The sequence below is a fragment of the Olea europaea genome, chromosome 16 (genome assembly GCF_002742605.1).
Source record: "Olea europaea var. sylvestris chromosome 16, O_europaea_v1, whole genome shotgun sequence".
Lineage (NCBI taxonomy): Eukaryota > Viridiplantae > Streptophyta > Magnoliopsida > Lamiales > Oleaceae > Olea > Olea europaea.
Genome location: NC_036252.1, coordinates 3,764,830 through 3,781,957, shown reverse-complemented (window position 1 = coordinate 3,781,957; position 17,128 = coordinate 3,764,830). Strand labels below are relative to the sequence as shown.

The 17,128-nt window shown below is 34.1% G+C and overlaps 2 protein-coding genes across 4 annotated transcripts; one reads left to right on the top strand and one right to left on the bottom strand.

Annotated features, from left to right (window-relative positions):
• Positions 1–6,466: 6,466 nt before the first annotated feature.
• LOC111411760 (universal stress protein A-like protein) lies at positions 6,467–7,573 on the bottom strand. The gene is made up of 4 exons (XM_023042358.1): positions 7,318–7,573; positions 7,137–7,243; positions 6,936–7,054; positions 6,467–6,760 (listed from the first exon to the last, which is right to left on the bottom strand). The coding sequence occupies exons 1-4, from the start codon at positions 7,484–7,486 to the stop codon at positions 6,658–6,660; spliced, it is 498 nt and encodes a 165-aa protein (XP_022898126.1). The 5' UTR covers positions 7,487–7,573; the 3' UTR covers positions 6,467–6,657.
• Positions 7,574–11,079: 3,506 nt separating this feature from the next.
• On the top strand, positions 11,080–16,726 carry LOC111411757 (sugar transporter ERD6-like 5). 3 transcript variants are annotated; one of them, XM_023042351.1, is made up of 18 exons: positions 11,080–11,394; positions 11,479–11,541; positions 12,795–12,884; positions 12,982–13,107; positions 13,772–13,837; positions 13,917–13,982; positions 14,064–14,139; positions 14,226–14,290; positions 14,467–14,559; positions 14,646–14,726; positions 14,815–14,899; positions 14,973–15,016; positions 15,084–15,146; positions 15,218–15,277; positions 15,348–15,398; positions 15,955–16,014; positions 16,105–16,219; positions 16,329–16,726. In XM_023042351.1, exons 1-18 carry the CDS (start codon positions 11,224–11,226, stop codon positions 16,442–16,444), a joined length of 1,491 nt encoding a protein of 496 aa, XP_022898119.1. In that variant the 5' UTR covers positions 11,080–11,223; the 3' UTR covers positions 16,445–16,726. The 3 variants fall into 3 exon arrangements, with proteins under 3 accessions (XP_022898119.1, XP_022898120.1, XP_022898121.1); XM_023042352.1 differs by having other exon boundaries at positions 11,081–11,394; positions 12,982–13,041; XM_023042353.1 differs by lacking the exon at positions 12,982–13,107 and having other exon boundaries at positions 11,081–11,394.
• The last annotated feature ends 402 nt before the right edge of the window (positions 16,727–17,128 follow it).

Genomic DNA, 17,128 nt, shown 5'->3' with positions numbered 1-17,128 from the left:
AGCTAAAGTTCAAGAAAATTGAAGCTGGTTACCGAGGATAAAGATAGTGCAACCATCTAACTTCCCGTGAGAAAAGGGATAGAAATCCCTTTTTCAAATTATTTTCAAAATTGAATATTGAGTACCTAGTCCAATGGACAGATTTCCTCTAAATACCCAATAGGATTGGGCTACATCAATTATGGTGTGGATTTATTAATATTCTTCAATTCCGGGCTTATAGCCTATGAACACAAACGGCCTCGATTTTTCAGCATGGGAAATTTTCATATGTGCATCATTACAAAAAACTATTTTAAAAATTACTGTGTCATTTTTAAAAAACCAAAAATAGTTGATAACATATGAAAAATATCTACATATACTTATTTCTAAAAAATAGATATTACATCATATTTTGTAAATGAGAAGTTTTTTGATTTAGCAAATTTCACGCATCTCCATTAAATGCCCTTCCTAAAATCAAAAATGAATTACAAAAACTAACAATGGGGAGAATCATTCAAATATCGTGTGTTGAATGATCAAACTGGACGACCCTTCCTCTACAGTGCAACAATTCGGCACTCTACAGAAGATTTCCAGATTTTAGTTCTCGAATCTCAAGGCAATTATTCAGAAAATGTTTACACATTTTGATCATCTTCAGTTTTTAGATTCGATCAAGTGATAATCGATGTGCACTTCCTTTTATCTACAATGTGATCTCTCTCTCTCTCTCTCTCTCTCTCTCTCTCGTGTGTGAAATTTCAAGGTAGTGTCTAGCAACTGTATACTTTAATTGTGTAATTCACTTCGAAATTCTTGAATTTCTAATTTGATCATGTAATTGAAATGTAACATGTATTAACGTATGACCTTTGAGCAAATGGCCTACTCAAAAAATAATAATAATAAAAAATAAATAAAAAATCCAATTTCATAGTCCGTCTAAGAACCTAAACGTGGTAAATGGATTACGTAATTAGTGGAAATTTTTTTGGTAGTATGAAATCCTTTTTAGCTCTCAACTTATTGCATGGTTCGGTATGTCATCTGTTAAAAACTCATTTATGATACATGCATCATTTTCTGTTTGGCCAAAAATATATGAATAACTATAAGATGACACATATGCTACTTTTTGTCTTGTATTACTAAATATTTATATACATAATAAACTAATCAGTGATTCTGTAATACAAGAATGGATTATACAAACATCTTTGTAATGTATGGGGCAGAAATGTTTGGGCTTCTTGTTCCATTTGGTTGTAAGTTGCAAGTACATTCAACTGGCTGAAATGATAGTTGATGAAATAAAGGTTGACAAGAGAGTTTTAGATGTCAAGATTGAATACATTGCTGATGTAGGGATGTCACCAATTCGAATAACAAATGACAGCTTTCATTCATGACCATCTATGCATTACGTGTTAGTGTGGTGGAGACGGCGCCTTCTACACTCACAGAATCCAGGTTGTATACGACAAGTGATTATATTGTGCATTCAAATCATTACATTCATCCACACCTTCCCCTACTTGAGATTGTCATCCTAAATTCCCAAAATTAGTGATTTGATTTCAAGAATTGACATATCAACAGTTGAGATGTATGACGATGAGGTTGAGGAAGTGAACAGTATAGTCATGGAACTCAACGTGGAATATATTAGTGAGAATCAAATATTTCGGTTTACTTGACAACAACGGCTGAATCACGATGACAAGTAGCAATTGGTTTAAACATGAGTTCCCTAATAGGTAGCCGAATGAAATATGGTGCATGCAACTCCTCATCGCTAGAATGGGGCAATAGAACTTCTACCTAGAAAAAATAAAAATAATAATAATAAAAATAAGAAGTCAAGGAAAAAAATATGATAGAGAAAATTCAAATTAAAGAACGGTATAAACAAGTAAACGTATCTGAGATGTCTTATATGAGAGTATTTAGTCATACCTTATTGAAATTGTAAAGTATCTTGTCCAGAATATATTAGCTTATATAAAACCATACATGCAAATGCAGATTGTCAAGCGGTGAGTGTGAGAGTGGATCATTAAGTGGATCAAAACTATTTAAAAAATAATATTCAACTGCTGATGGCTTTGAAATTGAAATAATAAGTTGGATAAAAAATATCTCATAGTAAATCATAAGAGCATATAACGATGACGGTAAGCTAACAACAAAACTATCACAATATTCTAGCTCATTCTCAAAGTTCAAAACACTATCATTAGGTAATTAAATCAAATCAATTCATGTTCTATGACATGTAAAGTGAACTTGATAGAATAGTTAATTTGTGTAATGTCATATATTATCCAGTACACTTTATCATACGTCTTTAATGTATTTTCATATATTCTATTGACTTCATTAGTCACCATATAACTATATATGATCCAACCCATCTAAAACACTTTTTACATATGTAATACGCTTGAGTAGACTTAACTAAAATAAATAAATAAATAAATAAATAAATAAAAATAAAAATAAAAAATAAACTCTTAATCCTTAATCGTGTCTAATTACATTCGGTAATTAAAACAACATACAATTTTCTACAATTCCCCCAACTTCTGCAGTTTGTTAATGGAAATCGTCTTTTCTAGTTTTTGTAATTCCAAAGACATGTTAAATTTTTGTATGTTTTGCAAGTGAAAAATATACACAATGGGGTTAGTTATCTCAAATATAAAATTGATATAATTTCATTTTCAACAAAAAATGAACATACCGTACAATTCCTGATTTTGTTAAATTGAAATGTGCCTAACCTGTGTGGTGTCGCGATCTTTTTCTTTTTTGTGCTTGGGTCTGGAGCTACATCTTCAATGGCCTTTTTCCATTGTCCTTCACATGGGTGTTCACGTCAATACATTTGGAATTGGTGTGCAAGCCCGTTGTGATTGGTGCCTGAACCTTTTGATTTAGTCGATACATTACTCGAACGTAATGGTAGATTTGTGAGATAGTGATGGAATATATGATGCAAAAGATCTGAAGAAGACCAATTCTTCCTTTATGTTTTGGGAGTTTTTGGGTTGGTGATTCTAGAGAGAGGCTATTGGGGGATGATTCTAGAGAGAGACAAATTGGGTGGAGATTCGTTTGAAGATGGATAGTCACCATTTTTGGGAGGTGGTAATTAAGGGCATGTTTGTTGGGAGCTTAAGTCAAGGTCACATTTGATGGAGTAAATTTAGCTGCTTAAATAAGTTGACAGTTTGATTTGGCTAAGATTTCATGTTTGTATTTTACTATATAAAATACAGTATTTATAGAATAAAAAAAGTTAAGATGTATATATCAAATATTTACTAAAAACTAGGTGGATGGCATAATTTCCACTTTCATCATTGCCTAGTGGTTATTTGGGCATCACTTACTTAAATACCCAACAACAAATATGTTATACATTTATATTTTGAAAGTTGAGGAACTAAAGTGAAATACTTTAAGTTTATTTCATATTAGCCAAATAATTAGATTTTGATATAACGAGTTTTACCATGTTGGACTCTTTTTTAAGCTTGTAATTAATAAGAAGTCCTTGACTCGAGAAAAAGTTGTTTTGGATAAGATGAAATTAAGTTAATCTCAAAAATCTAATTTAATTAGGATAAACATCAAAACTAATTCTAAATCGATTAAGAATCAACAAATAAGCTAAAGTATATACATGCCATTAGATTAATTAAAATATCACACATACAACCTCAAGCAAATCTTTTAATTCGGCAGACGTAACCATCCCATTTGCTCTTTTTGAAATCAGAAACAAGATACCAATTAAATATCCAAAGTAGAGAAATTTAGGAGAAGTGGGAATGTCCAATCAAAATTTTCCTTCAGTAATTCTTTTGATCTATTAAGGTAAGATAATTTTGTACTAGGGGTTTATTTCTTTATACTTTTATGTATTCAATTAAATATACATGGATTGCCAGTGGACCTTCGAATTCTTTAGAAAGAAATATGAAATCTTTCGGGAATTTAAGAGGACCTAAAATACTTGTGTCGCTTAGTCATAGATATACTTTATAAGAGAAGAGTGATATGAAATGTATAATTTATTTGTTATATATAATTGTATATAAAAATTGCACATATCTTATTGAGTACTTTTAAATACTCACTCTTACAATAATTTTACTAGTTAGTTCAGATCGATTGGATTCGTAACAAGATAGTGATGCGACCTACCCAAATGGATTGAAGAAAAACAAAAAATATACATTAAGTTTTTTCTGCCTTTAAATTTATTAGTTAGCTTAATTTATTCAGCAACATGTCATTTAATTAATTAGTTAGTTGAATATGTTTATTTTTTTAAAGATACAATTTTCCATGTTTAGTTTAAATTTATGAATATTTTAATATTTTATTTTTAAAGAAATGTATTTTTATCATTCCGTATTCAAAACAAGTAAAAGTGAGTTTTTTATGACACTTCAAAGTTTATCAAAATTCGGGGCGTTACTCCCTGTTTGGCCTTCATTTTGTAAAACTTATTATCAATCACCAAGGAACCTCCAACTTTTATTAACCCACACATTTCATCAAAAAAAAATCTTATTTTTAGTTAAACAGGACGAAGGCTTAGATTTACAAACATTTTGAACCTGAACCGCTCGAGGATAGTTTTGTTTAAAAATAAAAAATTGGCTTGAGCAAAAGCCACCATAAGTTTATAACAAGGGAAAATTACTTAAAACCCTACATTTAAAGATTCATTTTCAAAAAAAACGGGGATTAAATTCCATTTTCACAAATCAAGTGTCCAACCTATCTCGTCTATCTCTCTTTCTCTACGCACCCACCCCAACCAACCATATTCAGCATCACTGATTGCGACGGAGCTTCTTGCCGGTTTGGAGGTGCTACTGGTGCTCGTAACACCAACGGCATCGTTCTTACATGCAATCGTGTCAGTCACGCCACTACTGCTACAGTCACGCCACTACTGCTACAAGCAGCACCTGGCAATGACACGGCATCAAAGCTTCTCGTCATCAGCAGCATCGCTGTTGCTACAAGTAGTAGCAAGCGCTACTCACAGCAGTGATATGGTGAAGCTTCTTGCTGCGTCGATGGCGTCGCTGATGTTACAAGAGGAGGAATGTTGGTGAGAATTTACGGGTTGGTGATGCTATTGTTAGATCTAGATGAGATGGTGGTGCGATGCCGAGCTATAGGGTGTTGATGGTGGTGGTGCAAGTATGCATGGCGATTGTGTGAATTTGTGGTGTGGTGTATGGGGTTGTGGCGGTGGTGTTAATTTATATTTGATGTGAATGTGGTGGCGATTATGGTGGCGAGTTGGTGGATTGGAGGAGGTGGTGGTGGGTTTTCGTGCAAGTGGTGGCTATGGTGGCGGTACCGGCATAGGCATCGTCAGATGTGGTGTTGCCCAAAAGACAGTCCGTAACTAATAGTGTTTGGCTTGATTTTTGGTGCGTTTGGTAATGTATTAAGCCTGAATTTTGGTCAAGATTCGTAGAGGAGGTTGAGATGGTCATGCTAATGGTGGAGTTCGACGGCTTGGGCGGTGTTTGGAGGCTTCAAAGGAGGCGGGCCACGACTTGTAGCTACAAGCAATGGATCTTTCATGTGGTTGCAGTGGTGCGATGATGCTGGTGGTGGTGGTCAAGATTTGTAGAAAGTATTGGTGGTGCGTATTTGGTTGACATTGTTGGGAGTGGTGGTAGTGGCGATAAAAATCAAGTATGACCAAATCTATCTTCATTGTGACTATATGTGACCAAATCTATATGTGATTTGGTTACATACAGTTACAAATTAGACTGATATGGTCAAAGACGGTCACACCGAAGACAAAGTTGATCATAATTAGCCACAGATAATATAGGTCAGTGCATGTAATAAAGTTGGAGATGAAGTAGTAGTGGATTGCGATACTGGTATGTGGTGTGTGAAGATTTGTTTGTGGTGATTCTTTATGGTCAAGTATGTGTTTAATGTGAAAGTTGTGACCAATTTTGTGTTAATTATGATTAATTGTGACTTTATTACATATCGTTACAGTTAAGACTAACTCACAGGCAGTCACACAAATTCGGTCAAATTAGTCACATTGAATACAAATTTGATCATAATTAGTTACGGCTAACACATGTCAGTGACTTCATTATACAATGACTTGAAAAAATTTTGGATCATTTTGGATGGGTGTAGTGGGGGCAGAGGTGGGGTAGGATGTGATGGTTCCGTGAGATATGATGTAATCTACAATTTTTAAATTTTGGAAATTTTTTGAGAAGTGGAGGTGGGATGAGGTTGGTGATTCCGTGATTGCCAGTTTTTAATTTTTGGACATTTTTTGAGACATAATGGTGGGGTGGGGTCTCCAAAAAGGATTTTCAGGTTTTGAAAATATTTAAGGGTAAGAATAATTAATTTCTACTAATTATATATTATAAATATATTATTAATTGGAATTAAAGCTAAATTTTGAAATAATTTCACAAGTTGAAATGCGATTTTTATACATAGAAATTATGTATCGTTACCTTATAACAAATTACAGTAACCCAAATTACAGAACCTAAACAAGGACCAGACTGGAAAACAAAAGTGGACCCCACGCTTGATCTATAATTCAACTTCCATACATGCAAACCAATAACAGCCTTGTAATTATTAGTGTTTGTCACTGCCACCATTTGATTTGGGCTTCTTCACTATTAAAACTGGACATTTCGCGTTCTGCGCACAGTGATTACTCACACTCCCAAGAAATGCCCTGCCATTTTCACAAAACAATATCATCTGTCACATAACCCACAAAATAAAATAAAATAAAACAATTTCTTTTTCAAACCATGTTTGTTTTTTTGCCTTTTATGCCGAAATCCCACTTGAAATTTGTAATAAGAAAAAAAAAGGGTAATTTCCAAAAAAAAGTTAAAATCTTATACCTCTTAATGAGACCATACCCATGACTTCCCATCACTAACATATCCACATTCAATTTCTCAGCCACTTCACAAATCATGTCCCTTGGATCTCCCAGCTCAACCGCTATCTCCACTTTAACCTACATGCACCGAACCACACAGAATTATTATTTTCTAAATGACTCTTTTACCCTTGAAGAAATCGTAAATTTACCAACTCACATCATTCAAGTGCTTGCAAGCCCTTTTCGCCTTGTCGATCACGCTCTGAGCCACATCATTGCTGTACTTCTCCATGCTTGCCATTACATCAGGAGAAAACAAATACCCTGAAATTAAACAAAATTACAATTCCACCCTTTCTATATCCATTTCAAAAAATGCCCATACTGCACAGATTTACCTTTTCCATCCATGGATGTGTAGACAGCTCGAGGTTTTTTGACGTAGCAGAGGATAAGGGTATCTTTGAAATTCTCGCTAATAACATTGTTGAGACACCATTTGAGTGCGTACATGCTTTCATCTCCTTCATCAACTGCTACTAAAATTTTTCGCCCTTTTTCTGCCATAGCTAAAAAGTAAAAACCCTCTCTTCAATTGGGAAAATTTATCTGAAAAGTTTAAATATTAATTGGATAATATCAAAAATCACATGACCCATATATATAGTGTGTGTTTTGAATCTTTTGATTGAACTCTGTTGGCGGTTGGTGGTTTTAGAGAAAGTGGCCTTAAAGTTGTTGGTATTCTAATTCCTGGATTGCATACTGCTTTGTTTGTTCCTCCTGCTAATCATGTTTATCTAGTTTAAAAATTAAATGGTGGGTAAATTGCACTTGAGGCACTGGATTTTTGTTGTACTCACAATTAGGTCATTGCACTTCAATTTGATGCATTTAGGTCACTTTACTTTGTTTACTAGTAATAAAGTTTCGACGATGCTCTCGCTAACATGTCCTGAGTTCTAACAACGTATTGCCAATATGTCAATCAATTTATAACTTCGGCTAATCGAAAATTATATTGGAGGTTACTGAATTTTCATCATGCTAATTACTTGATTGCTAAACTTCAATTTGGTGCAATTAGCTCGCTGTATGTTAATTTACGAGCAAGTGGGGCACCCCGTTTGGATATGTCAAAAAACCTACGGAAGTTAGATAATTTAAGAATAATTAATTCAGTGGTTGATTCGATTTATATAGAAGGCACCAAACATGAACAAAGAACATAAATACACTACATTGCATCTTCTTCTGGACGTTTTCCACAAAAACATCTAAAGGTAGGGATGTTTTGTGCTAATTACCCTAATTCTAACATTGTACTACTAAATTGACAATGCATTGTCGGTTAATACCATGAGAAAAATTCACGTCTACTATAAACCTATAACATGCAATTTACAAAAAGTTGGGAAAAAAGTAATGAATAAAAATATCAAATATCACAAAAAATTTGGCTACATGTATCGTTCGTTTTCTAAGTACTAATATTTATTCACAATAATACATTAGATATGATCATATGAAAGAAACTTCACGACTTTCCCACTTTTCCCACCTAATGAGTAACATGATTGCTCGTAAATTAAAGTATATTGGTCTAATGCAGTAGATCAAAGTTTAGAAACATCTAATGCAATTCTAGATGAATTGATGGGGAAAAATTGATTGTCGAGTTGTTAATTTCAACGTACTTGTTAGTATGTTCATTGACATAGTCCAAATATGTGACCTGATTGGTCATACTATTTAGTGCTTGTTTGGTAGAAATTTTATTAATTGATTTTTTTGATTATTAGAGGTAAAGTAGGTTCTATCTTTGAGTGGAGAATTCAAAAATGACAGCTAAAATAATGAAATAACGATAAAAAAAAAAGGATATTAATTAGATTAAAATCTCTACCAAACATGCTCTTGGTGTCTTACTTGCAACTATAGTGAAAGTTAAGTGGCCTCCAATACGATGCTCTCGCTAACATGTCCTGAGTTCTAACAACGTATTGCCAATATGTCAATCAATTTATAACTTCGGCTAATCGAAAATTATATTGGAGGTTACTGAATTTTCATCATGCTAATTACTTGATTGCTAAACTTCAATTTGGTGCAATTAGCTCGCTGTATGTTAATTTACGAGCAAGTGGGGCACCCCGTTTGGATATGTCAAAAAACCTACGGAAGTTAGATAATTTAAGAATAATTAATTCAGTGGTTGATTCGATTTATATAGAAGGCACCAAACATGAACAAAGAACATAAATACACTACATTGCATCTTCTTCTACAAATGAGGTATTTCAATTCATTTCTTTTCCTTCGCTAATTCTGTTTCCAATATATTAACCTTCTGTATTAATTCTAAGGGTAATTAGCACAAAACATCCCTACCTTTCGATGTTTTTGTGGATAACATCCCTACCTTTCATTTTTTGGTGGATTACACCCTTACCTTTACATTTTTTTGCGCAAAACGTCCTTCTATCAACTTTCCGTTAAAATGCTCCGTTAAATCAAAAAGGTAATTAGCAGAAAAGGTCCCTACCTTTCAAAATTATTGTGAAAAATGTCCCTACCTTTTATTTTTTAGCATAATTAGCAGAAAAGGTCCCTACCTTTCAATATTATTGTGCAAAACGTCCCTACCTTTCACCTTTCATTGCAAAAAGGTCATTTTCATCCATTTTTTCAATAAAATGACGATTTTACCCTCCTATTCAAATAAAACAAAAAGAAAAGATGAATTACCAACTGCAACCATAATCCTTAAATTTTTAAAAAATTACAAAAAATCATAAATTCTCAACCACCACCATTTTCACAACCTATCAAGCTGCCAACTATAAATCCACATAATACCACATTTCGACCACCATGCCCACTGGACTCCATCACCGTAAATGTGGTTGTTTCGGACAGATTGGTGACCAATACTATGGAGGAGGTTATTGGGGAGAGTGAGGCGACGCTGGTGGTGGTAGAGTCCTATGTGTTGTTATTATTATTATATTTTATGTTTGAATTTTTTTTAAAACAATTAAAGTAGATTTTGATTGGGTACGTAGTAAGAATGTTTATTTCCCTTTTCAGCTCGATAAGATCGTTGACAACTAAACATGTAATTTATGTATTTCCTAACATCCAATTTATAAGCATGCAAATGTGTCAGTTGTTTGAACTTGTCAACCTTAGAATGAGGAAATAAAAAAATCATTCATGCTACATGATCAAGTTTAATGACGGAAAATTATTTTCAGACAACACTTGGCAATCTTTCGTTCAAAAAAAATATATATATTCAATTATAAGCTACCAATTCACCCTTTTTTCCCCTATTTTTATTCCATGTTTCCTCTGCATTATTACGAGGGGAAAAAAAAACAACTTTCTTGAGATGTGGAACCTTGATAAGCCAACTTTGATGTTCGTGAAATCTCGTTTCGTCGCCATCACATCATAGTATATAATAAAACAGGTGAGTGTGGCTATTGGACCTCGCAATTACAATGATAACTATCTTGACTAACGCTCCACATCACCAATTCAGCTGTAAGGATCACAACGGCGGTTCTAATGGATGAGCCTCTTTGCCAAAAAGAAAGAAAGAAAAAGAAAAAGAAAAACATTCGTTAAGGTATAAATATATGAATGAAGTAAAAATAGAAAAGTAAAGAGACAGATTGATATGTCAAAAAATAATTTGATATTTTTACTGTGAAATCATTTGAATTTAAATTTGAACTCAAATATGTAGCATGACCATAAATATACATGTCCAATCCTACAAATCCCCAACCTATGGCGACATCAAGCACAGCTGGCGTCGAAACCTCTCTTTGACCTGTAATGTCTTGTCATAAATTGCGGGAGATATGTATAGAAATTTAAGATGTTGCACAGAATATAAACATCAAGAAAGTGGGTGATTTTTTAGCAATAAAATATTCATGTAGAGTCCACTGTATACATTCCGTAAACTTAAAATTTTGTACAATCAGAATTTTTGATGACAAAATCCAAAGGATATTACTATGTGTACATCTTATAGTGTACGTAATGACTTACACCTCTCTTACATGGAGGAGGCTCGTAAATATTTTATTGTATGTGGACGGGGTGTAATGCCACGTAGGCACCATTGTGCACACATTGTCCAAACCGAAAACGACAAGAGACGCCTGTGAATTCTTACGTTTTCAACATCACCTACACGACATTAACGAATCCTGTAAATATCTTCATTCTCTCTCCTCCCAACTATCCCAAGACTTTCACTGTGATCAAATTGTTCCTCTGTTCACATAATGGAGTCCCAAAGTAGAGCAGATGAAGAGGGCAGCAGTCCTTTGCTAAGCCCCGATAATGATATTGAAACTGAAGGTGGTGATGGCGATAGCCATGGCAGCTCTGCCACCATTGTTGTTGTACTCAGCACCCTTGTCGCGGTTTTAGGTTCCTATGTTTTTGGTTGTGCTGTAAGTTTCACAAACACTAATTTTGAGTGCCAATAAACTTTAAAGTAGTTCGTGACCAAGTTCTGGTAAATGTTAAATATGCAGATTGGATTTTCATCGCCAGCCCAGTCTGGAATTCTGGATGATCTCGGTCTATCCTTGGCGCAGGTAATTCATATACTTGCCTACATGATCTTAATGATGTTTGAACTTTTGACTTACTAGAAAAATTCGGAACCCTAGTTTTATTTTACGTTGGTTAGTGATGTCATCTTTAATTGGGATGGGATTTATCACTTAACATAGATTCTGGCTTACTTAGTCCAAATGCCCACTTGAACTTTAGTCTTTAGAATTGCTGGTTCGAGCATAAAAGGTCAAACTTGATTACTGATTTCATTCATAATCACTATGTAACTTATTTCTTAACAATCTTCTTATACTGACAGACATACGTGGGTTATGAAATAGCTAAAATTAATCTACATTAATCATTGATGGAAAAGATTTCTAATTCTTTTGTACTATGAAACAAACAGATCAAATTGGTATTCATTAATAGGTCAGTTTCTTGTCAGAGGATCTCTTTGGAGAAAATCAGAAGAAAAATATAGTGAAGAGCTATTAAAGAAATTAGAGTAGATGGCTAGTGCTGCACAAAATTCAAATGATTGACACTGCTGTGGTGTCTTCCTTATTACATTCTACACGACAGTCGCTACTATAAGAGAGGGCTTGTGTACTCTTATGTTTTTTGGGGGTGCGTTACAAATAGATAGAAATGAGTAATGAATAAGGGTGATACTTGTGGGATCCCCAAAGAGTGCAGATAAAAAGTGGCTCGAGTATTTATAAACAGTTTATACACATAAGTCATACATAGGCAAAGTAATTGAGAAAGAAACATGAAGAGGAATATAGAATTTGTGTAACTATTCTGTTTCTGAATTTGTAGAGAGAGACCTTATTCATAGGGTTCCAAATAACAAAAATAAGAAATTCAAAACTACCTACCGGAATCTTCCTTATGAGTACGTACCATTATCTTCTGAAGGATACCTACCATAATTTGTCTTGGGACTTACAACAATATGTTCTATACAAAGAAAAGGAAACTAGATTTAAATCTCCTAAATAGGGAAACAAATAAAAAACCATGCTGCCTGTCTATTATTGGACTGAACAAGAAGCAAAAATGTTCTACTCTGAGTAACAGTCACAACTTAGAAGTGGCCAACTAAGTAAGTTACTTTTGTTAGTTGGTGTTGAATAATGGATCAACAATGAATTCTTAAGTTAAAGCTATCAAGTGAGCTGCGAGCAATACAGTGAGGAAAACATTGTTATGTATGTGACTGAAGCATAGGTTACATAGTTGAATTTCTAATTCCTATGTTATTGTCTCTTCCCTTGGATTGTAGTATTCATTGTTTGGCTCAATAATGACGATTGGAGCAATGCTTGGTGCATTAATGAGCGGAAAGATAGCAGATTTCTTTGGGCGGAAAATAGTAAGTTTGTACTTGTTTCTAGATTCTTTAGAATATTACAGGATTTTAATGATAGAATGTTTTCATTTCTGGTTATGCTAACTGGTCGTATATTCAGACGATGGGTTTCGCAGAATTGTTTACTATTGCAGGTTGGCTTGCAATTGTCTTTTCAAAGGTACTCTCTTCTTTTGTTTGCATATGCTTTATCCTTGATGAGTTGACGAAGCTGAAGTCCGGATCTGTAAGTAGCATAACATACAATGACTAGAATCCTGTCATTCAATGGTGCATACAATGTCTTTAAATTATAAAATGCGATAGTTCAAGCTATTGATAAATTTAGAAATGGTAACGCCTACATTCATGTAAAAAAATGATTTCATAGTTTTTTGTTTAATTGCTTCTCGTCAAAAGATGTTGCTTACTGAATCGCCCTAATGTCATATTACGGAATGCCCTAGTGATTCCGATTTGGTGGGTGTTCAGCACTTGTTTTGCTTGTTCATGGAGAAGAAAATGGGATTGTATAGAGTAATAGGATCCAGGAGAGTATATACTTGTGTCACTGAGGGTTTGAGGATGGCATCTTCTCTCATAACTACTTCATATTGCCATGAAGTTTGACCGAATTTTTCTTCCAGGCTAGCAAAATTTTTCAAAGACATTTTCTAAGTTAATTTCACTTGTAGCAGTGTGAATCAGATTGTCTGTTGTGCATTACATAGTTCGACAGTCTCTTGCTTATGTGAACCACCGTACTAATTCTTTCACCCGTTTTTTAGTACAATTGCATCAGTTTGTTTATTTATATTTAGTTATCCACATGCATGCTGATGTATGGATGCAGAGTCACAAATTTTTTCAGATTCCTCTCATTTCGCTGGTTGCTTAATGGTTGTCAACAGAGTGCTTGGACGCTTGACACTGGAAGGCTGTTAAAGGGATTTGGAATTGGACTTCTTTCATACATGGTGCATACAATGTCTTCTGCCCTCCTAATTTTCTTACTTATTAGACGATTCATTATATTCTAGATTTTTAATTCAATAGGTACCGGTATATATAGCGGAAATAACACCTAAGAATCTTCGAGGAGCATTTACAGCAGTTAACCAGGTAAAAATAAAGAATTTTATTAAGTTAAGAAAATTCATTTTGGATTTATAGATTCTAAGACCATAGCATTTGATGCTTTAGTTGATGATTTGTTGTGGCTCCTCTGTAATGTTTCTTGTTGGAAATGTCTTCACCTGGCGTACCTTGGCTTGGATAGGTAATTTTGTTTCTATTTGTACTATATTTATTAATGCATGCATAAATCAGTTAGAACAATAAGTGATTGTGTTCGATGCAATTCAGGAGCTATTCCCTGTCTACTACAGCTTGTCGGTTTATTCTTCATTCCAGAGTCTCCTAGATGGTTGGTAAGTTAAGAAAGAAATTGTTAAAGATGATTAAGACAGCAGGTTTCTAGATTATTTTCATTAAAGCTGTTTCAGTTTCTATTATAAGATGAACACAATTAATTTGGCTTATTATTGGAGAAGTAATCTTAACAAAATAATCTGTAATATGCTCAATAGTACTCTATATTCCACAGGCTAAGATGGGTCAGTGGGAATATAGCAAAGCGGCTTTGCAGCGCCTTAGAGGGGATAATGCTGATATTTCTGAAGAAGCGGCTGAAATAAGAGTAATTCTTTGACTTAAATTTCAGTTCTAGCTTGTACCGAAGTATCTCATTTTATTCTTCTTACCACGAGTATTGTTAATTTACAGGAATATACACAATCTCTTGGACAACTCTCAGACTCTAGAATGATAGACTTGTTCCAAAGGAAATATGCTCGCTCCCTTACAGTAAGGTTTCTATATAGGTTCTAGCTTGGGAAGCATTTTCAAATTTATGACTCAATAATAGCATATAATAAATTTAAAATTTATTCAGGTTGGTGTTGGGCTGATGGTGCTGCAACAATTTGGAGGAGTCAATTCAATAGCGTATTATGCAAGTTTTATATTTTCATCAGCTGGTAAGCTAGTTCTTACTCCTAATGATTCCAATTGAAAAAAGAAACATGTATACTAACAATGGGTTTGTAACAGGTTTTTCAAGTAGGGCCGGAACAACAGCTATGGTTTTCATTCAGGTTATTTGGTTATTGATCGATTGATAGATTCTGCTGGTCACATTTCTAAAACTGTTGCTTTCTGCAGGTTCCAATGACGCTTCTGGGAGTCCTCTTAATGGATAAATCTGGAAGACGTCTTCTACTAATGGTAAATATTATGCTTCGTCGTTAAGTTTGTGTAGTCCTACATTACTCAGCTTGGGTATTCTGCTACTGCAGGTTTCCGCAGCAGGAACCTGTTTGGGTTGCTTTCTCATTGGACTGTCATTTTTATTACAGGTTCTGCTTACGTAAATCTGGTTATATCTTAAAATCTATGCATATTTCTGAATTAGTATGCCTAGTGCAGGACCTTCAACTTTGGAAATCAAGTCCCTTGCTAGCACTCGGCGGTGTACTGGTAATGCATCTTTTTTGTCTTGCAAAATGGATATGCACGAAGAGTAATGATGGCAAATCATCAGAAGGATAGACTGCTTGCCTTGGTCATGTATTTTTTTCTTTTATCTTCACCGGAAAAAAATAAAAATAAAAAAAATTCCCATTTTATTAGACAATGTGGAGCCTAATCATAATCATTCTGTACATTCGTTTCCCATATTTTTTCTTGGGGCTATACCAGATACTCCAATAGGGTCGCCCAATTATTCCCTTTGTATATAGAATTTTAAGGTGCTGGTTGTTTAGAGTGTGAGAGGCGGGAGATCACCTTGTACCCTTCTTCGTCATGACAAAAACTTAACAGTAACAATGTGGTAGTGTAGCTCTCACATCAATGGTGTACCACTATGTATGTGTACTTCGTTTCTTTTGTATTATAATTACTTTCTTTAGTAGGGATTAGGGCTTAAACTGTAAAACATTTCACCAACACCAAACCTCCCTCACCCACACAACAAAACATAAAAAAAGAAGTATTAGTCTTGGAGATTAATCTATTCTTTACTTTCCATCAGGTCTTTACAGGATTTTTCTCATTAGGCATGGGAGGAATTCCTTGGGTTATAATGTCAGAGGTGTGAACTTCATCTCATCTCAGAAACTGAATATTCTAAACTGATTATCATAAGTACACTTTGCATTTAAAAATGTTGCTATTGTTTCAGATATTTCCTATAAACGTGAAAGGTGTAGCTGGAAGCCTTGTGACAGTGGTCAACTGGTTTGGTACTTGGATTATTTCATATTCATTTAACTTTCTAATGCAGTGGAGCTCTGAAGGTGATATATCTCATCCTGTATTACTTTTCCATTACTTAACATGGGATTCCTTTAAATCTCAGGAAAGTTCGGGATGAATTAAGTTGACTCTCTTTTTATGTTATTTCAGGCACCTTTTTCATCTTTTCAGCTGTAGGTGGTTTTACAATCCTATTCGTTGTAAAGCTGGTGCCGGAAACCAAGGGACGTACGTTGGAAGAAATACAAATGAGGACAGAAAAATAATGTTATATTTATACTCGTTAGCTTTAAGTGAATACAGCTTGATATGTATTTGGTTAGTAGCATCTTAGTATAGTTGAAAAATATTAAATTAGATGGGAATTTTCGTCGTGTCTCTCTCGTAGAATTTAACTCCTTACAGTTCGAAGATCTGGCGTGAGTGTATCATCTTCGTCGTGATCTTTGGGGCAACTTCAATGATATGTTCCAAGTCCATGCTTAAATCTTAAATTTTTACATGCATCAATTGCATTGAATATAATTCTAAAATGCATTTATATTTTCCTTGTACATCAGTTTTATGTTCGTGACCATTTAACTCGTGTGATCTATTGAAAACCATTTTTCTCTTTGACAATATATGTAGTCTTTATAGCGTGTTTGGTAAAGCATATTGACAGCTAGAATTTTCTATTATACTGTCTAGTTTTGTCTAATATTGCGTGTTAAACATGTCATAATTAACGTCGTGCTACATTCGTTAGTGGTTTGTATTATGAATGTTGGGATTTGAGGTGATGCTCTTAATCCATTTAATGTGATCTATGAGACAAGATAGTGTAACATGACATTCGAGCAGAAACGAATCATTTGACTTGGCGAGTACACTATCCAATTTAGGTTTCTATCATGATCATATACTACATTACTAGAATTCATTTGTTTAAGCTTTACCTCATGTTCAGA

Excerpts from the sequence above, each read along its gene's own strand:
- LOC111411757 (XM_023042351.1), top strand. The coding sequence starts at position 11,224 with ATGGAGTCCCAAAGTAGAGCAGATGAAGAGGGCAGCAGTCCTTTGCTA. Across the intron at positions 12,885-12,981 it reads ATTTCTTTGGGCGGAAAATA|ACGATGGGTTTCGCAGAATT; the intron begins GTAAGTTTGTAC and ends TCGTATATTCAG. Across the intron at positions 15,399-15,954 it reads TAGCACTCGGCGGTGTACTG|GTCTTTACAGGATTTTTCTC; the intron begins GTAATGCATCTT and ends ACTTTCCATCAG.
- LOC111411760 (XM_023042358.1), bottom strand. The coding sequence starts at position 7,486 with ATGGCAGAAAAAGGGCGAAAAATTTTAGTAGCAGTTGATGAAGGAGAT. Across the intron at positions 7,244-7,317 it reads CACATCCATGGATGGAAAAG|GGTATTTGTTTTCTCCTGAT; the intron begins GTAAATCTGTGC and ends GTTTAATTTCAG. Across the intron at positions 7,055-7,136 it reads CTTGCAAGCACTTGAATGAT|GTTAAAGTGGAGATAGCGGT; the intron begins GTGAGTTGGTAA and ends CGGTGCATGTAG.